Source organism: Natator depressus, chromosome 10 (genome assembly GCF_965152275.1).
Source record: "Natator depressus isolate rNatDep1 chromosome 10, rNatDep2.hap1, whole genome shotgun sequence".
Lineage (NCBI taxonomy): Eukaryota > Metazoa > Chordata > Testudines > Cheloniidae > Natator > Natator depressus.
The window spans coordinates 13,243,660-13,265,727 of record NC_134243.1 but is presented as its reverse complement, the minus strand read 5'-3'; the positions used below and the strand labels follow the sequence as shown (position 1 = coordinate 13,265,727).

The 22,068-nt window shown below is 42.8% G+C and overlaps 1 protein-coding gene across 1 annotated transcript; it reads left to right on the top strand.

Annotated features, from left to right (window-relative positions):
• The first annotated feature begins 11,683 nt into the window (after nt 1-11,683).
• Nucleotides 11,684-20,161, top strand: LOC141994641 (cytochrome P450 2K4-like). Its single transcript, XM_074964871.1, has 7 exons — nt 11,684-11,884; nt 15,258-15,420; nt 15,608-15,757; nt 16,527-16,690; nt 18,359-18,547; nt 19,165-19,306; nt 19,932-20,161. Exons 1-7 carry the CDS (start codon nt 11,684-11,686, stop codon nt 20,159-20,161), a joined length of 1,239 nt encoding a protein of 412 aa, XP_074820972.1.
• The last annotated feature ends 1,907 nt before the right edge of the window (nt 20,162-22,068 follow it).

Genomic DNA, 22,068 nt, shown 5'->3' with positions numbered 1-22,068 from the left:
GCCCCTGCTTTCCCTGCCAGCTTGGGACTCCAGAACCCTGTCTTTTTGAGCCAGACATGCCAGTCTGCTCCAACACAGACCCAGGGTCTGAACCAGGTGCCCCAAAGCTGCAGACTTAATGGAAAGCAACTTGAGAAGTGTTCCTGTCTTTAACACTCAGATGCTCAACTCCTAATGGGGTCTAAATAAATCCATTTTACCTTGTATAAAGCTTATACAGGGTAAACTCATAAATTGTTCGCTCTCTATAACACTGAGAGATATGCACAGCTGTTTGCCCCTCCCCCCCAGGTATTAATACATACTCTGGGTTAACTAATAAGTACAAAATGATTTTATTAAATATAGAAAGTAGGATTTAAGTGGTTCCAAGTAGTAACAGACAGAACAAAGTGAGTTACCAAGCAAAATAAAATAGAACACGCGAGTCTATGTCTAAGAAAACTGAATACAGATAAAAACCTCACCCAGTAAGCTTCCTTTTACAGACTAGTCTCCTTCTAGTCTGGGTCCAGTAATCACTCACACCCCCTGTAGTTACTGTCCTTTGTTCCAATTTCTTTCAGGTATCCTTGGGGGTGGAGAGGCTATCTTTTGAGCCAGCTGAAGACAAAATGGAGGGGTCTCCCACAGGCTTATATAGACTTTCTGTTGTGAGTGGAAACCCCCTCCTCTCTCCTATGCAAAGTCTAGCTCCAAGATGGAGTTTTGGAGTCACATGGGCAAGTCACATGTCCATGTATGACTCTGAACTTACAGGTAGCAGCCATGGTTCACATGCTTCCTTGAATGTCCTCAGGTAGACTTCTTATGTGGATTGGAGTCTTACAAGATTCACTGTCCTTTAAGTGTTTCTTGTTTGGGCACCTAATTTGCACATTCCTTTCTCAAGAAGCTGACCAAATGCTCTACTGAGGCTACTTAGAAATCAAGCCAGTACACAGCCAATATTCATAATTTCGAATACAAAAATGATACATGCATACAAATAGGATCAATAGATTCAGTTGATCATAACCTTTACAGATATATGTTACATGGCATATGTCACATATACATTCATAAGCATATCTCCATAAAGCCTTAAGGGGGGCACTGTCACAGTGGTGTTCTGTCCCAACTAGTGGCCCCGAGACCACTGAGAGAGAGATTAATGGGTCTACTCTAAAGCCTTACCTAAGGGCCATATGGCTTTTAGCTCATGCAGTAGAGGCTCATGCACTAAGCTCCAGAGGTGCCAGATTCAATCCCGCCTGCTGATGACCAGGGTCTGTAAGTGTTACACAGGGACTTCCCAGCACAAAATTCACCTTCAGAAATGAAATGATGTAGTGAAGGATGGACAAGCTGTAAACTATGCTGTGTAGCCTGATTAGGTGATAACAGCACAGTTGATTAGAAATGGGGCAAAATTATGTAGTTCATAACTGGACAGCCTTTTTTCAAAGTTCAGGACTGCTTGGATCTTAAATTTTGAATTGAGCCCATCTCTACAGAACGTGAATAAAGTCAAATAAATACACCAGCAGCAACTACTGGGAATGGCAGCCATGCTGCGTATTGTATGAACATACTCAGCTCTTATTCTAAAACAAGACTGAGAAATGGTGTTGATTTAACTCAGATTTGGTTAAAGCAGGTTTTTCATCTGTTGACTTTCTTTTAATTAAATGAGTGAGATAAATAGAAAGCATCAGGGTGAAGAAAAACAGTTGCAATTGTTAAGAGAAACTATTACAGAAATATTACCTGCAGCACCATTTAAAGTGCTTTTTCTTTATGCTTTGATTGCTTTCCTATTACCTTTTTTGAAACTGTAAATGGAAAATTACACAAAGCTATATTACATAAGCAACTGTTTTACACAGCTTGAAATATGAGATTTTATTTATTATTATGTTTCCAGGCCTATGAACAATAGATGTTTTCAATATAAAGTAAATAGTGCTTTTCCACTTGACTTCATTATAACACTTAGCAATAAAAGGGAGATGTTTCTCACTCATAAATATATGCACCATGATGCCTCCTGGGCCTCAGAGGAATAAACACACGACAAAAAGCTTTGCTTTTTTTGAACAATTTTAATTGACGTATCAATGTATCTGATTTTACCAAACTGCCTGAATTATGTTCCATAGCTCCAGGCTTAATGGGCTTGGTTACTGCCTCCCTGCACTCCCCATAGTGAAAGTGGAGAAAAAAAATCAAAGGGAAAAATCTCAGTGAGGATCCCGTTGTGAAATTATTTCCTGATCAACAGGGTTGTCCCCATATAGGAGACAATCTGTCTCTATCTTTTGGTTGCATCTGAAAAGTTTTGTTCCCCTGCTACATAATTCACCATCTAACTTAGGGCAGTTAGTCTTTTTAATGACCCAAACTTGATCTTGGTTCTAGAGGAGGTTGTTGGTTTATGTTTGTTTAATTTATTTATTGCAGATATTAACTTGATCTTCTAGAGTTTCCAGTAAAGGTACCAATTGTGTTAGAATTTAATACATGCATATAAGCAGTTTAGTGGTTCATTTTTCCCAAGGGTATAAAATGAAGCCAAAATTAGATAATCAGTGTGAAGAAAGGGAGTGCCAACCCAGGAGCAGATCAAGCTAACTAGTTCCTTCAATACTTTCTTCTCAGTAAAAATAATGATGCAAAGTAACAAGACAATATTGAATTAAATGCTTTTCCCTCATTATCTCTTTCAAGAAATACGATAAGTGAGATTCCCTGAGCTAAGGAGATCTAAAATAGCTGTGCTATAAGAAGATGCCAATTGAACATTAGGGTCAAGATTTTTGAAAGCAACTAGTGTTTTGGGTGTCTCCAGTTTGGGGTTCTCAGTTCAAAGCACCTTATGTGGAGAGGTACTCAACATTTTCTGAAAAGTGGGCCCCTTTCTGTTGCCTCAAGTTGGCCACTCCAAAACTGAGGGTCTCCAAACACTAGTTACTTTAGAAAATCTGGACCTTCACCTTTCAATTTACATTACTTTGCAGATGTAAAAGATCCCCCATTGCTTGAATTAGTGTTGTTCTTTAGATTATACAATCCGCAATAATACTGAAAAATTGTTGATTTTTTTTGACAAAAAGATTGCTCAGTAAACTTTTTGCCAGTAATTTGTGTTTATTTGATGGTTGTACAGACATAGATTTAGGAGATTGTCACATTTTGGGGTTCAGCCCAGACCCATGAGGGGTTGTCACCACCTGCCCTGTTGCCCTGGGTGTCTTAAACGCTCTGCTATTGTGGCTCACAACCAGGACTCCAACAGCCAGCAGACAAGCATGCAGTTCCCTGAATATGTGTGCACGCGCTGCCCAGGTTCAGCTCTCTCTGACCCAAGCAGTCTGCCTACAACACAACAGCCCCACCCTGCTCTCCACCAGCTTTGGTTGCTATTTGTAAGGTGACCCCAATGCACCCCCAGCCCCAAATTTTCCCCAAACCATCTGCCCTCAAGTGTTCAGCCCTCTCCTGGAACACTCAGAGAAGTAATAAGGTTTGTTGCTCCTTTGAAGAGACCAATATACAGTTTATTACTTTAGCTGGAGTTAACAATCCCTTCAATTCAAGCAAAGCACTTGCTTTATTTTTAATCTAAACCAACCAAGTTTATTAACAAAAAGAGAGAGGTTTTAAGTGAGTTCAAGTACAAGGGAGAAATACAAGTAGGTTACAAGCAAATAAAAGTAAAATATACTTTCCAGTGGCTAAAACTTTACAATCTACAGCCTTGGTTCAAGGTAGATTTCTTACCGATCTTTTTCTTCCAAGCCATGGCTGACTTTCTCTCAGTCAAGATCTTCCACAGAAGTACAAGGTGCTGGTTTCCCTTGTCTTCTTAGGTGAATGATCTTTGCCTAAGCAGGTTTCTCACCTATGTTCAGTTCCCTAGACTTCAACCTCTTGGTTGAAGGACCCATCTTTCTCAGCTTGCAAGAACTCTGGCCCCTTGTGTCTGTCCAGTGATGGATGCCAAGATAGAATAATAGAATCATAGACTTTAAGGTCAGAAGGGACCATTATGATCGTCTAGTCTGACCTCCTGCACAACGCAGGCCACAGAATCTCACTCACCCAACTCCTGTAACAAACCCCTGACCTATGTCTGAGATACTGAAGTCCTCAAATCGTGGTTTAAAGATTTCAAGGTGCACAGAATCCTCCAGCAAGTGACCCATGCTCCCAGGGCCTCTGTCAATCTGCCCTGGAGGAAAATTGCTTCCTGACCCCAAATATGGCGATCAGCTAAACCCTGAGCATGTGGGCAAGACTCACCAGCCAGACACCCAGGAAAGAATTCTCTGAAGTAACTCAGATTCCACCCTATCTAGTGTCCCATCACAGGCCGTTGGGCATATTTACCGCTAATAGTCAAAGATCAATTAATTGCCAAAATTAGGCTATCCCATCATACCATCCCCTCCATAAACTTATCAAGCTTAGTCTTGAAGCCAGATGTGTCTTTTGCCTCCACTGCTCCCCTTGAAAGGCTATTCCAGAACTTCATTCCTCTGATGGCTGCTTCTTTTTCATTATATCTTCCAAAACTCACTGTGACCAAAGCTGTTCTTTGCTTCCTGTGGAGTTCCCATCCCCCTGCTGATTTATATGTAAATGGGGCTTCCATTGTTTTTTGGTCACATCTTGTTTAAATTTATAGGTTACCTTCCTTTTTGTCTGGGAGAAAACCCATTTCTCCCTGTGTTTTGTCACAGACTTTAAAATATAATATCATTAAGTATCCATAATTCCTCATATAGCATTAAAACATACATTTCACAATTATCTTCATCACCAGTGTGTAAGTAGTTTTCATAAAGGACCTTACTTGATAATACAGTAATATTTCTTACAATTAGTAGATTCAATTGCTTATCATCTGAGGTTCAGACCCCCGAAAGAGGCTATCTCCCCCACTCACTAGGGTTGATGGATTTGTTTACCTTTTATTAAATGTGCCTTCATTGTGTCTGCCTGACGACCAGGCTGATCGGACAATCAAATACACTTTCCTTTATCTAAGGCAGGCTGTGCTTATGCATTGCTTGCCAGACAAATTTTAGGAACATAATTCTAGCACATATTCATAACTTGTTGTACACAGCCCATACATACGTCACACAAGAATATTCATGATCAGTGAGTTATTAGTTTTCCAATGATATCTTATAAGATACCTTTTAGATACAGATTATGATGACAACAGTGTGTGAAGTACAGTATATGAGGCCTGACAAGAGTTGCTGACATAGAGTAGTGAACGGCCAATGGGCCGCTGTGTCACAGAAAGTATACATGTTTCAGCCAGTTAGAGTTAGCTATGGTACCCTTTTATAGCTACCAAGCACATGTACAATATAGAACCCAAATCCTGAACTGAAATCCATTAGCTTGGATGCCAGTGAGATCTTGCACTGATCCCAGGACTGTCACTAGCACATCCCATTGCAGGGACATAGCCTTAGAACATGGAGATTCAAAATATCAGGTACTTAATCTGATCATATTTTGTAGGTCTGATCAAGAAGTCCTTGCTTGGGCAAAACTCCTAAAGACCTTAGGGCTTTATCCTGGAATAGTTGCGGGAAATGTGTGCTTGCAATCAAATGAACAAGAACAAACATATCAGACATGAATTTGATACTAATGTTCATTCTTTATGGAAGGAAGAAGCTAAGAACAAAAGCCATGGCAAGCTGTTCCAGACTGTCAGCGTTCCCTAATGCCGATCTGGAGAACACCCCTAAGAGAAAGAGCAATCCATGGCCATTCAATCCTAGGCCTTGCAGCTAGTCCAGGGTTCTCAGTGGGGCTTTCTGATATGTATTATTATCTTATTTAACATTTGTCTTGTGTTAGAGCCTACAAGCCAACCAGGTCAGGGCCCTATCATGCTAGGCACTGTTCAAACTTCGCGAGAATGCTGGATCATTCTCTCTCAAGATTCAGCCAAAGCAGCACCAGGGATGGAAAGAGAAAGAAAGAAAGAAAGAAAGAAAGAAAGTTGCCCAAAGTCACACACAGTGAGTTAATTTGCAGAGCCAGGAAGAGAGGTTTTGACCCTGAGCCCCCAGCTCTAACCACTAAAGAATGCTCCCTCCTTCCCTGCATGGACTCACACATAGGGACATTTTTTGGAGTCAGCTGAACCAAAGTCTTAGCTGCATTTAAGATACAAGTTATATCCCTGTCTCTGCCTCCATTATCAACTGGGGGTGACCAGGAAGAAACTGCTGAATCCAAATGCAAGGAACCCAACTCTGTAAAGAAATATCTGACTACATGGATCTTTGTCTGTTAGAATGTGGCCTGAGACCACCAGCTCATTTCACATAGATTCTAAATGAATCTTGGATGACTATTATTTTGAGTTACTACCATCCTGGTACAATTCTGAGCTGCTACCATTTAAATAGGCAACCTACAGATGAAAGATCCCATATCCCATGATCTTTGAACTCTCCAGTCACCCCAGAGTCTACAAAAATGTGAAGAAAAACTCTTCATAATTCGACCTCCTCAAAAATTGCTTCCCAACTCTGAACAATCAAAAGAAAAATGTCTTATCTCCTTGGCAAGAATTAAGGTCTCACAAGTTGCACCTCTGTCATCAGTAACAACGGTTTATACTACAAACAGAAACTATAATGGGCATCCCCATCAGTTCTGAAATCACAGGATCTCCTGTATGTTTTGTGGTTATGAGAGACTGAATGAAGAGCAAGACTGATGGTTCTGAAAGCAGCAGAGCTCCTGCGAGAGATTTGTTGTGAAGGGGGTGCTAGCAAGCACATGCTTGTTACAAACCCAGGATCTGTATGCATCCAGCTTTGTTTCCAGTTGGAGCCTAGTGCAGGAGGCAACTTACCAATCCCATTTGCTTTTCCAGTTATCAGAGCCATCACACACAATATATCATGACTCCCAATGTCAGATGCACAGAACATGGAAATGCAGCTAGTGTTCTTTGAAAATTTGCATTAAGGTAATCATTTTCAAACATACTTTGAAGACTTTCTTTTCTAAGCAGACTGATTTGACAGTGAAATGACATGACTTACTTGTGCCACAAAGTATGTGTCAGATACTTAGGATATTAGTCCCTTATGCTTTTAAGAAATAAACACAGAGGCACAGAAGCTGTGGGAGAAACAGGTGGGATCTCATATACTCTGCCAATATACCATTACAGGAAATGGAAAGAGGCCAAGGTTTGAGAGCTCCTTCCCCCTCCCCCGAATCGGCATTTGACAAGGTGAAAGGAATCCATAACAGCAAAGAACATTGTGCTTTTTATCACACCAAAGTCTTTTTAAAATGTTAACATTTAATAGGCTGTTCCCACGCTTTATATATATTTAGATAACAATGCATGGGCTGGTAGGCATCACTACAGGTTGTAATTCAGCTGAAAAGTCTTGTGATACATATGAGCTCCTTGAGGTTCACTCTCCTGGTTTATTACATTATCAGGACTCAGAGATTGAATTACAGCCTTATAATAGCTCTCTCCCTCTGCATTATCCTACTATTATTGTAGTTGTTATTACCCTATCTCCGATTAGAGGATTATATGTCCTTCTCAGGGCAAGCACACAGAAATTAGGTAAGTGTGGATGTTTAATCTATTGGCCCAGTTTCTACAAGAAATGCATGAATTATTTCCCTGAGCTGCAGATAAAATGGCATGTGTCCACACAGTAAAATTTGGTCCCTGGGGGTTGACGCTCCCTTCAGCTTGTGATGGTGGTGGGGAAAAGAAGCTTAGCAGAGTGAGGAGCAATGTGTTCGGATTCCCTCTGAGACCTTTCCACTCAGCTTATCCAGAACACCTTATCCAGTTCTGGAAGAACACTTCATCCAGCTCCCCAGGGGTCCAAAAAACTCAGATCGACTCCAACTCCTCACTCAGGTTACTCTATTATGCAGCTCTCCGCCCGTGCTGGCCAGGCCCAGACATAGGGGGTTTAGGTATGGGGTGATACCACAATTCCAATTCATGTCACATGCTACACAGTTTATATTCATCTTTCCTACTACTAACATCTATACTTCTTGCATTTAAGGACCAATTACTTTGCAGATTGTGTAAGGCAAGTTGATCAGTTCAGGGTGTGACAGTCTACTTTGTTTACTATAAACATATCCACAATATTTAGTTTATTAAGCTTCTGCCTCCCTTATTTACCATGAACATATTCCCAAATGTTAGTTTTTCAGCAATCTTTTGTTTGGGCTCGCTCAGCAGTTACTTGTTCAGGCTTGTCTTAATTTGGGCTTGCTCATGTCAGCTAAGTTATCCCTCCACAATGCTCTCTCCCCAATCCTATGTGGTCACGCAGAATCGGTAGAGCATGGGTTCAGAGGGAGCAGAAGCAGATCAGAAGCAAAGAAGTATAGGGAGGAAATGGAGGTAGGGGAACGGCATTAGCAACGTTTAAAAAATTTTTTTCTCAAAGCTAAAGTTCTCACATAATCATTCCCTGCACTTATCCAGGGATCACACTGCAGGTTCTTAAGTCAGTGGGTGTTTTGCCTGAGAAAGGTTTTGGCCCTGTGTCATTAGAGAATGTAACTGTAGTGGTTAGGAATCAGGTACTATCCTTTAAAATAGTTTGGGACCCCTTTAATGGGTCTCCCTATCTTCTATTGCAGAAGCCACCCAGAACCCTAACAGGGCAATAGCTAGACCTTGTATGTTTGTGTAAACATGGTTATTCGGAACCCAGCTGTGTCCATGGGGTTTCCTCATATTCTTAATATTGTGGCGAGATCAGAGACAACAGTTAGTAGGATCCATCAGCACATATCTTCATGTCTATGAGAGCTCCATGTGTCAGAAAAGGGTACTTATGGGAAGGTCCATTAAAGGAAATAAACTCAGGATGGCTTGCATAGCTGCTTGACAAATCTGAGTGATTTGCCCATCCATATCTTCCCTCTTCCTTTCCGCACATCTTGACCAGAGTCTACGCTTCCTAGGGTTATTCCCTTTTGCCATAAAACCCCTTTGATAATAAGCATCTAAGAGCGGACAGGGATGTACAGTCGCCTTTGTTAATTTAGTTAGAGTTTATTGATTCAAGCTGCCTTTGGCTGATGTAATTTTATTATTAATAAATAATCAGCATTTTCCCGTCCAAGCAGCTCACACCCAGAGGCTTCTGAGGGCCCTAGCAAAAGTATTATTAAAATTAAAGATTTCTATTGGGCTCTACTACAGCACGGCCTAATAATCAAGGTGAGTCAACAGTCAGGCTGCTGCCTGCTCAGAGAAAGATTCCTAGCGGGGCTGGGCAGAACCACCACCTGTTCCTTTATTGCCCTGCCCAGCCCGGCCCGGCCCCCAGGCCGTGGAATCACAGGTAGATGCCTGCACAGTACGAACCTGCAGCCGCCTCCGCACGTTCAGCCGGGAGGCAGCGGCACTGGAATAACCACTCTCTACTACCTGGGGGGGCAGGGGGCGCGAGAGCTCCCCAGGCCCACAACTCGGGCAGGGCCTCTGGGGCGCTTGGCAGAACCCTGCCCAGGGTTCGCTCGCCTGGCACCTACAGTCTACAGATGATGTGAAAAATACCCTGATTTGGAGTATAGAACCAAATTGGCTCCTGTCTTGGCCCCTGGCAATAGTTAAAATTCATGGCACTCTGGGCTATTTTATAACAATTTGTTTTGCAGAATACATTATGTCTCCAATGAGTTTGAGAGCTAGATTCACTCCGGTGGACACAAAGGAATGGAAATTGCTCCTTTGTGAGCCCATGCACGGTGCTGCACCAGAGGGGCGCATCACTCCTTGAACTATCCTCTGGGAATATATGTGGGGATTGCTGCTGCAATTGTCAGTAGCGACTCCACAGGCTGAGGCTGCCTGTGAGATGCACTGAGTCAGCTCATCATCCACTCAGCTTGGATTTGCCTCCTTCCTGGCTGGGTCCGCCCGGTCTTGGGACTGCATCAGCCAGCCATAGGCCTCACACCACAGCAAGTGTTGCAGGCAGCTTTTACCGCTGCACCCCGCGACTTAAGTACAAAGGGAGCTCACAAAACCAGCTGACAGGGCAACAAAATGGCAGATGAAATTCAAGGTTGATAAATGCAAAGTAATGCACATTGGAAAACATAATCCCAACGATACACACAAAATGATGGGGTCTAAATAGCTGTTACCTCAAGAAAGAGATCTCTGAACACATCCACATAATGTGCAGCGGCAGTCAAAAAAATGAACAGAATTTTAGGAACCAGTAGGAAAGGGATAGATGATAAGACAGAAAATATCATAATGCCTCTGTATAAATCTGTGGTACGTCCATGAATACTGTGTGCAGATCATACCATCTCAAAAAAGATATATTAAAATTGGAAGAGGTACAGAGAAAAACAACAAAAATGATTAGGGGGATGGTACAGCTCCCATACGTGGAGAGATTAAAAGGATTGGGACTGTTCCATTTGGACAGGGCCGGCTCCAGGCACCAGCGTTCCAAGCAGGTGCTTGGGGCAGCCCTGTGAAAGGGGCCGCAGACCGTGTGCCGTCAGGGCAGCACTCGTCTTTCTGCAGCAGCGGCAATTCGGCGGCAGCCCCACTCTGCCCGCTGCACCATGGCGGCAAATCGGCGGCCGCTCCACTCTTCTGGCTGCCGCGACGGCAGCTTCTGTCTTCAGACGTCCTGCTTGGTCTGGCAAAAAAGGTAGAGCCGGCCCTGCATTTGGAAAAGAGACCACTAAGAGGGGATATTATTGAGGTCTATAAAATCATGAATGGTGAGGAGAAAGTGAGTAAGGAAATGTTATTTACCCCTTCCCATAGCACCAGAACCAGGGGTCACCCAATGAAATTAGTAGGCAGCAGGTTTAAAAGAAACAAACAAACAAAAAACAGGCAGCAGGTTTAAAAGAAACCAAAGAAAAATTCACACAGCACACAGTCAACCTGTGGAAGTCGTTGCCAGGGGATGTTGTGTAGGCCAAAATTATACTGTGTTCAGAAAAGAATTAGATAAGCTCATGGAGGAGAGGTTATTAGCCAGGATGGTTAGAGATGCTCCCCATGCCCTGGGAGTCCTAAACCTGTAACTGTCAGAAGCTGGGAGTGGATGACAGGAGATAGATCACTCGATAACTGTCCTGTTCTGTCCATTTCCTCCTGGCATTGGCCACTGTCAGAAGACAGGATACTGGGCTAAATGAACCATTGGTCTGACCCAGTATGGATGTTCTTATGCTCTTCCACTTTATTTTATGCTGCTCAGGGCTTGTAGCCAGGGACCAGAGTAACCCAAGGGCAAATTCAGCACAAGGGACTTCCCTTTCCCATTATGGGCCCAATATTTCAATGGGAGCGGAATCCGGCCCTTACTCTCCTGAGTGCTCAAACACATTACTGAGGATATTCACCTGAAAATAACCCCCTGCTCAAGTGCTGAGGATGAAATAGGAGCTCTGGCTGAATAATAGCCAGGATAATCCATGTTTGAAACAGGGCTTTTGCTGACAGTTTCCCAACAAAATCTGATCTCACTGTAAGTAAACAGAGGTCTGAACCCCTCTCACTATGAAAGAGCTGCATCCCCAGAGGGTGTGTCCAGGCATCTCTATAAAAGGCAGCACCAAGATGAGATGCTCATGTATTTGTTCACCTCGCTCTGTGCTGTACCTTGATCTAAGTATGACCATGGTGAAGGTTTTGCTACAGTACCTGAGCATTAGCTCGCTGCTCTGTTTGGCAGGAGGACTGGTGGCTTTCATTTATTTTTTGACCAGCTCCAAAAAGTCAATTTGCAGTTTGCCTCCAGGGCCACCTCCCCTTCCTCTCATCGGGAACTTGAATGTGGTGGATCTGAAAAAGCTGTTCCAGTCGCTGATGGAGGTAGGATAGAAATGACTGAATAGATATGAGGAGCTTTGCAATATTTGATGATTGGGAAGTGAAAGGAAATCTAGTGAATAAGGATGTCGTTGTATCTACATTGTGTGGAAACAAAAATGAACACATTTAAAATTTTTATCTATAGTTACATACACACACAAATATGCTTCAGTCAGAGCCATGTGAGTGGACCCTGGAGCATGTGACAATACCCATTTAATCCAATGAGACACTGTGTGGGTGTAAGGCACATCTGTGTAGATCTGATTGCAGGATAAGGATCATATATTAAATGGACAGAGCTGTACCTCCTTTTTAAAAAAGATATCACCCCAAACATAGACAGTCTTGCTCATTTGTACATTATTTCCATTATTTATTGCTAAGGCAAGTGCAAATTCATCCCTTCCCCCGAGCCAGTGTTATTTTAGTAGGGTTGGCAGGAAAACAAAGAATTCTGTTTGCAAAAAATTGAGAGAGAGACACACACACCACCCTGGAATAGCCAATCATCCAGTGCTCTGAATTAGGTAGAACAGGGACTTGAACCAGAGTCTTCCATATTCTAGGTAAGTACCCTATTGTATTGGGTATCCAAGGATGGGGGGAGAGTGTCTTCCTCTCCTTCTCATCGACTAATTCCCAACCAGGCCTATATTTAAGATTCTTGTGCATGATTTTAATTTCACCCCGTTTGGGCAGTTCCATGGACACCTTTTTCCTACAGGAAAAAAACGGCTTAAATATATTTTAATTTGATCTATCCCTCATTTCATAAAATGACAGTGGTGTTCATGGGAAGAGGTGTGAACCATTCAAATCCCTTTCAAAGCTGTTTTGAATCCCACGGCATGCTGACTCATTTTGCCAAGCAGTTTTCCTCCTATTTTCAAGGCTGCCTCATCAAATATTCATGTTGCAGACAGAAGTCAGCAGCAGCAAGTCAGATGTGATGCCAAGAAATACTCATGCAAAGAAGTAACTGAAGGAAAGCAGGGAAATTACTATGATTACCCACTTCTGGTATGGTGCTGTGCTGAGGGGTGACCAGACAGCAAGTGTGAAAAATCTGGACAGGGGATGGGGGGTAATAGGTGCCTATATAAGACAAAGCCTCAAATAACGGGGGAGGGATAGCTCAGTGGTTTGAGCATTGGCCTGCTAAACCCAGGGTTGTGAGTTCAATCCTTGAGGGGGCCATTTGGGATCTGGGGCAAAAATTGGGGGTTGGTCCTGCTCTGAGCAGGGGGTTGGACTAGATGACCTCCTGAGGTCCCTTCCAACCCTGGTATTCTATGATTCTATGATCGGGATTGTCCCTGTAAAATCAGGACATCTGGTCACCCTAGCTGTGCTGTACAGTTGACAGCAAAGAATCTCCCAAGCTGTCAAACCATCATGTGATGAAAACAAAATTCAATTTGTCTTGCATAATACCAGGTGCCTCTTGTAATCTGAAATGTAGTTTACAATATGTACATAATGCATTGCAAATCATCACCTGGGCACATATGAAACAAGATGAAATGTGTTGGCACAGGTGACTCAGAGTATGTTTAAACTAGATATAAAATTCTGAGTGAACAATTAGATTGTCAAAGCTGCTGTGGAGTGTAATAGATGATTCATTCTTACCTTGCTATTAAAGCCTAGAGCTCCTGTGACATTATCCAGGAGTATATGCCTCAAGGCTGGATTCCAGTGTCTGACGGACAACAAATAATCCTTGATACAACTGAAACAGTATCCTCCTCGCAACTACTGGAGAGACAAGTGCCAAAGATAGAATTATTTTTGGAATTGTTTCTTGCAAATGTTGTAGATTGTATTTTAATGCTTTATGCACAAGTCCATTGATAACAGGTAAGTTATTATAAGTCAACAGGACCCCATGCAGCACATCTCTGCTACAGCATTTTATACTGGTCACTGTGTGAGCGCAGCAATGTTTCGGATTGTTATTGTAGAACACTGTAGTCCTACAATGGCATCTCTCACCAAGTCCTTCTTGCCTGACATGAGCGGCCTAGTGAAGACCGTGGGCTTTGTCAGTTGAGACAAACATGACATGGTCCTCCAACGCAAGCAGAGACACTAGCGCTGGCTGCTAATATATTAATAAATATCTATTTGTCAATTAAAAACTTGGCCCAAATCCCAGCCTATAACTGAGCTGTGCTCAATGCAGCTCAAAAAAAGGGTTGCAAACTTCAGACCACCTTTATGCCACCAAGCCCTGGGGTCGGACCAGCACCTGCCATAAATTAGAGCAAACTTGGGTTTGCTCTAAGTTATGCCTAGTTGCAAACAGGCCCAGGGGCTGTTCTATCAGCTGGATGTTGCCAGGTCATGGGATGTCTTGGCAACATTGAAATCAATCGGAGTTAGGCACCAAAAAAACGTTGAGAGTCTGGGCCTTATGGCCTCATTATGAGACAAGAGAGTGTATGCTACAGACAGATGGGGGGAGCACAAGATAATACTGAAGCTATTCCAGCCACGCCCCTCAAAGCAGGGGCCAGCAGGGCAGTGACACAGCAGTTGCTCTGGTGGCTCTGCCATCCAAGACACAAAGCAGTCAGAACAGGGGACAGCATCTGACTCACCTCGGATCAGCTATCACAAAGGCACAGTCCCCTGTAACTGCGAAGTCTGACAACATCTCTTTTGTAGAGAAGAGGCACTGGAATTTTTACCCATTAACTGATCCAATTAGCTAAACATTCTTAGAGGCATTTAGAATGAGCACAAGAAATGCCTCGGGCTTTGTGGTCTCCACTACAGCAACTATTTAAAAGCTAGAAGGAAAAACATGTTCATTTTGCAGTGACTGGGAGAATTCTTTACATACAGTGCAAAGATTTTCTTGCAACCAATATAGTGCCAGATTATGCCTGTAGCCAAGCATATGCTGTGTATGCTACTGTGTACGATGGTTAATCTTCCGGTTAATTCAATGGGAGTCAGACAGCTGGGTGCTTTTGAAAATCCTAGTAGGTGCCTAAATACATTTAAAAATCTGTCCCTGAATGCCTCCCATTCCTACTGAAGTCATTGCAAAGTCCTAGTGAAGTCAATGGGAGTTAAGAGTGCTCAGTTCTGCATAGAATTGGGCCCTTTGGACTCTTACTGGGCTGGATTCTGACCTCAGCTCTATATAAAGCTGTTCTCATTCCATGAGTGTATTCTGAAGACAGAACTTGTCCCACCGGGTGTGAGAGGCATATCAGGCTTAGAAGATTGTGGGGTTACTACATTTCTATGAGCCAAAAGCGGTGGCTCAGACAACATGTACACAGATGATGGTACACTGTTAGCTACATCTGGGATCCAGACCTGTTTCTGAATTAACGTATTTACTTACATGTTGAAGCTCTCTGAGAAGTATGGCAACATATTCACTGTGCATTTTGGATCCAGAAAGGCAGTGGTGCTGGCTGGTTATGAGAACATTAAGGATGCCCTTTTAAATCATGCTGAAGAATTTGGAGAGAGGGCAGAAATACCCATATTTAGGAAGACAAAACACAGAAATGGTAAACAAGCTTTTGTTTTGTTTTTGAATTTGATCATATTTAGTGTATTCTTGTGAAAAGGAAAAATCCTGTTACTACACATTTTCATACATAGAATACTTTGAAAGTACATAGCAGCTTTCATACAAGGTACTTTACAAGCACTCATTAATCAAACTCGGTACCAGTGTGTTCACCTGTATTTTAGGCATAGCCTTCAGTCACGGAGAGTTATGGAAAACAATGCGAAGATTCACCTTATCTACCCTACGGGATTTTGGAGTTGGAAAGAAAACCATTGAAGTGCGAATTCTTGAAGAGCTAAATTTCATCATTAACTATTTTGAATCTCACCAGGGTGAGTGTTAAGAATTTCATCCTGAAACGGTCAGTTAGGCCCCAGTTCAGAAAGGTACTTTAGCATGAGCCTAAGGCTTTGTCCACACTGGAACTTGGTCGGCAAAACTTTTGTTGTTCAGTGGTGTTAAAAAAAGAAACACACACCCCCAAACGACAAAAGTTTTACCAACGAAAAGTGCCAGTGTGAACAGTGGTTTGTTGGTAGGAGTGGTTTCCTACCGACAAAGCTGCTGCTGCTTGTCGCGGGTGGGATTTTTTTGTCGGCAGGACAGCCCTCTCCTGCCAATAAACAACAGCTACACAGTGCGGCTTTTAGCAGCACGGCTGTAGGGGCACAGCCATGTTGCTAAAAGCTGCGTAGCGTAGACATCGCCTAATTTTAAGCATGTGAAGTCAATGGGATTTGTCATGTGCTTAAAGTGAGGCACATGCTTAAGTACTTTGCTGAATTGATGTTGTAAGCATCCAAAAAAGGTAGCCCTGGTGCATATCCTGGGTGGTGAACTTGTTTAGCTCTAAGAGTTAAGGACAACATTTTCAAAGGAAACCATAACCAAGGATCTGATTTTGTGTTCACACTCATTTGAATGTGCAGTTTTACACACCATTACCCCAGCGTGTACCAGAACTTAGTCAACCGCTCTAGAGAAAACAAAATCTAGCCATTTCTACCCGAGAGTGAGAGCTTCTGTATGGTAGACTGAAATTCATGTTTTCAGCACAAGTGCAATTCCAAAGCCAATTTGTTTTAATTGTTTTAAACACAGGGAAGCCCTTTGATGCGAAGGTGATACTGAACAGTGCTGTATCCAATGTCATATGCTCTATATTGTTTGGTGAGAGGTTTCAATACGAAGATCCTATATTTCTAACTTTGCTGAAGTTGTTAAATGAAAATTCCAAATTGCTGGGCTCTCCTATGGTGCAGGTAATTATTTTTAATTTGGGGGGTTTATTAACACATTCCCACTCTGAACAGACTGAGGGCTAACTGCTGGGTTTAATAGCTAAAAATGAAGAGGGGACAGGGTCGGTTGTATGGACGGGGAGCAACCATCATAACGACGCAGTGATGATCAGAGGAAATCTTTAGAACACAGCAGTTGCAGACAGAATGCCTCCCAGGTCATGATGAGCCTCCCAGGTCATGATGAGCCACACGCTGCAGCCCTTGGTTGTCCTTTAAGGAGAAACAGCATATTCCTAACTCCTCATCCCGGCTACCTGAAGCTACCATGCATGCACATCTACCTGCGGCCCTTTGGGCTTCCACCTCTGGTACGAAGGCAGGGCTAGCAGCAGTACTCTGGCTGCCTCCTGCATGACTGTGCATTCTGGCTGCCTCTTCCCTGCACCCTCCCCCAGACCAGCCCAGACAGAATTTGGTACTTCAAATCCAATGCAGAATCACCACATACTAGATTTTCTCATCTCAAACCGTCCTGCTGCGCCAGCAGCTTTGGTTGGGACATTCAGTTGCTCCTGTTTGTTCTCCCTGCCTCCTGGGGTGGGATGGGGCTAAGCTGTAGGTTGGGCAGTTAGCTGGTTTGCAGGGTGCTGGTGGTCTCCGAGTGCAACAGGGCGGGTGCTCTTTGATCTGGTTCCGTGCTCAGATCCCCACCCTCCAGGTCTGTGGCTCTCAGTGTCCATGGCAGACAAGGCAGGTAGCAGCAGAGTGACTGTGTTTAAGGTTTAATTCCTTTCTGCTGCGGCACGGGGATGTGCCCTGAAAAGGAAACAGCAGATTAATGTGGAACTTGACTGAAATGGACCAACCCGAGAAGGGCCAAGTGAAAACTGACCCCAGGGGCCTTTCCCCAACTCACTCACAAGAAGTGACATTCACTCTACCCACATAAAGACCCAGCAATTGAAGGTTTTTTGGGGGGAAGAGAAAATTGACCCCCACAATCTGCGGTCTGCCCTTGTGGCTGCTACCCCCAGCCGATGGGGGGGGAGGGGTCACTATCCTCTTTGTGCTACTTGGTAGGAAATCAGAGCCATTTCCCCCTTATCTGGATGGGTCCCACGCCTCTCCCCATCATAACCCCAGCAACAGTGCCATGAATGCTGCCCTATTTCAGACCAGTGTGAAGACCCAACCTCACCACTGACCTTTGCACCATGGGTGAATTTCACCTAACTCAGCACATTCAGTGAAACTGAAAAGCAGTCAAATAAAAGGAAAAGCTTCTCTATGTGGCATATAAACTAACTGAGGAATCTGTTGTCAGAGAGGGATTGAAGCAAACATGGAGGGCTGGAATAGCAAGGGCATAATAGCTTTATAACCACTCATAGCAGTTTGGGCTGTACAAGCTAAAGCATGGATGCAGTGACCTTCCCATCTTGATGCTTCAGGGCATCCGTAGTTCACATGTGGGGGGGTCAGGAAGGAATTGCTTGTGGCGCATCAGAAACATTACATGAATTAGCTAAGTACACCCTGGGGATTCTCCCTCCATGCTTCTCCATGCTCTCAAACTCTGGTCACTGCCAGACCCCACTAGACTAAGGAAAAAGCTGGTGTGATGTGGAATGCCGACTCCACCCATTTTATGTAAAGATGTTACACAGGTTCACCACAATGCCGGTGAACAGTAATCCTTTTGTTTTTCCCAGTTATATAATTTCTCTTGGATTTCTGTTTGGAGCCCCAAAGACCGTGTTACGAAATGTAGATGAGCTGAATGCTTTTCTGGAGAAGTTCTTTAAGGAACACAGGCAGGATTTTAATGAAAACAATTTAACAGGTTTTGTTGATGCGTTTCTGATGAAGCAACAGCAGGTACTTTAAAGCTAATTCTCAGCTTAACTTGCATCTTTCTGTTCTGTTAGCTTTCACTTCATTTATTAATGCTGAGCATCTGGCAGGGAACTGGAGGTGTGAAGACACAGATTTGTTATGATCAGAATACTCTAGACCAGGGCTAGATCCTGCTAGCCATACTCACATTGAATAGTACCTTACACCACGAGTAGGCTTATTGAAATCATTAATGAAGTGACCTAATTAGCAGAGTAGTCCCACTGAAATTAATGGGACTAGTGGGGGAGTAAGTTATTACTGAATGTAAGGGTTGCCAAATCCTAATCATCATAGCTAACAGTTTGATGTTTCTGTGATACCCTTTATTGAGATAACTGAGGGTCCACTAATTGTTTAATATGATGATACCAGCACTCCTTGCATACTTGCAGCGTGACCAATTCTTTTATATTCTATGGTGTTTGGTCTACAAGATATCCCTTTTATTCCCTATAACGAAAATAAACTAAAGCAGTAAACTAACCCTAATGTCTATACCCATACACAGCTGGAACAAAGATGAAAAAAATACAAAAGCTAAAGTCATCTGTATCATTTGCTGTAGAACTAATGTTCATTTTTTGCATGTCTCGAAGGAGTCAAGAAATTCTCACACACACTTTCACAATGAGAATCTTCTGTTCTCAACGCTGGACCTCTTTGCTGCTGGCACTGAGACTACATCTACCACTGTCCGTTGGGGTCTTCTGATGATGATGAAATACCCAGAGATTCAGAGTAAGACTAAGAACTAATCTCTTATAAAATTCTGTTAAATACCTAATCAAGTCTCCAGTTACAGAAGGGCGACAGCAGGGTTCCCACAGTTGAGACTTGAGTAAATAACATTAAGTGCTAAATTAGAAAACATCTGGCTTTAGAAAGAGGTTTCATTCAGCTAATCTTAACTGAAATACATAAGCAAACAAGAAAAGCTGAATTCCAGTTCTGTTCATAAGCCTCTATAAGCCTCCACCCATCAAAACTCTCTTACAAGCTATTAGGTTACACCAGCATAACAAACTCATAGGTTTCCCATCTTATCTGAGAGAAGGTGGGCTGGATTCTGCTCTCACTTCCACTGAAGACTATGGAGTGACACTGGTGTGAGAATAGAATCAGGCATGGAATTTACCACAATACCCCCTAACTCTGCATTGGCCCAATAATAGCTCTCAGGGACCTACAGACCAACCCGCGCTAATTTCTGCAGCATGCAGATTTTTCTACTGAGGAGTGCCACCCAAATCCTGGCTAAACTTAATCCTGTTGAGATTTCAAGACAAAGTGAGCTCACAGCCTGTGGTAAAGTATCCTCAGCATTCCTGGAAAACTTCAATCCCTCTCCTTTTTCCTTTTCAAGGAAGGATTCAGGAAGAAATAGATCAGGTCATTGAGCCAGGACAAATGCCCATGCTGGAGGACAGGAAAAAACTGCCTTACACTGATGCAGTGATACATGAAATACAAAGGTTTTCCAATATTGTCCCAATGAGTGTATCATGTTCAACTTCCACCAATGTTAGTTTCAGGGGTTATATGATCCCAAAGGTAAGTTTTGAGGTTGACAACAGAAACTGCAAATATTCATGAAGTTTTGTGAAACACTCATAAGAAAATAAATTTAAGAAATTCTGGTGTTTGGTCTTTCAGTATTTAATCCCTCCCTCGACCATCTGTGCTACATCCACAACGGATAGTTAAATGAAAATGAAAGCCAGTTGCTCCATCAAATGCCTATAATTTCCCAGCACCCCTGTCTGAAAGAATGGGGAATTCTATGGATTAACTGAAATAACTGGAAGCACCTTTCTGTAGATAGAACCTGCCGCAGGCTGGGAAGATATTTTATATTCTAAAATAGAATGATGTGCTGATTACCCACAAGCATTGAAACCATCAGCCATGGTTGGGCCAAGATCTCTCTTTTTTGTTTTAAAGCACTTTACATCCAATTGTAAATGGCGCTCCCAACTCACTCCATATTTGGTTGTTTTTTTTAAATTTCCAGTTTCTGGATTCCTGCGATTACCTGAGAATCTTAGCTTCCACTAAAAAAAAACGTAAGTTTTTAGACCCCAGGATTGTAGAGACAAGCCTGAAAAGGCAGACCTAGTACACCCTAAAGGCATGGAAACCAGAAGGCAAATAAAACAAAGCAAAGATTTATTGTTTTTCTTTTTAATCTCATGATTTTCAAGCCAATCTAATGATTTTGGGGGGCCTGATTCATGATTTTTTGAATGCATACAGTTGGCAACACTGAATTCAACCAAAGCACACAAAGATTCCATACATCTCAAGTGTACCTGTCACCAGTGGCCTCATTCCATTCCTTTCATGCTATCTGTTACTCCCACTAAGGTCAGATGTTTCCCTCTCCTTCATATCATTCTTTTCAAGAACTCTACTGACGTCAGTAAAGCAAAACTGGGTATCAAAACTGGGTATGACTTGGAACAATGGGATCCATTGCCGGAATGGTGCCTATAAACTGGCAGTAATCAATGGCGTTTTTAATCTAAGGAATGAAATTGTTGTAAGCGTTCTCTGCAGAGGAAGCCAGTGTGGATTGATGGTCTCGTCAGAATCTTCCTCTGGTATTTCACAGCACACAACACAAGTGTCACCTGGATTATAACCCATCACTCATGAATCAGCTGGAGCACAGCCAACATGCAACTAGAAATACTTGATGGGTTTAAAAACCTTCTTGAGACATTTTGACTCAAACTTTCCGCTAAGCCTCAGCTTGGCTTCCTTTGTGCAAGCACAATCTTCCCTTTCTATTTTTCTGTTAGTCCCAGCTCTATTGGTGCCACATGGGCTTATTATGATGATCTGCTAAGTGTGGGTACAATGTTCAAAAAGAACGAAGTGACTACATCCCGTTTTCAAAAGTGACTGACACACTTAGGTTCCCAAGTCGCTTCCGGGAATGGGACTTCCAGGCTTTTGAAAATTCTGCCTTCTTTGCTCACTATTAAACAAGACACATATTCCATGCTCCAAGGAGCTTGATGTTTCAAAACTAAGCAGCGAAGCCTCCAGGAAGAGCAACGTTATATTGTCTGGTCTCCAGTTTACCAAACAATGGGCTTTACTTTGTTTGGTGCCAAGCAAATGCAACTGCCATTGACTCCAATGGAAGCTACAGGTCCTCAGCACCTCTCAGGATCAGGATAACACAGCAAGATTTGGGGCCAAATTCTGATATATGCAAAAGGTGCAATGGCCCCTCAAGTATGGACTCAGGTATGCTGCAAAAACAACATTAATAAAGGCCCATATTCTATCCCCCGCCCGCCCGTCACGACCTCTGTGCAATCTATACTACTACAAGCATATTGAGAAATGTAGACACCCTTTCAAAAATACCATACTTAGCTCAAAGGAAAGAATTTAATCTGAACTCAGAAAATTGCAATTGAAAAGGCAATTATAGCAGATCTTTCTTACTCATTAATTATCACCTTTAAATGTCTCCCCATCACAGGAAT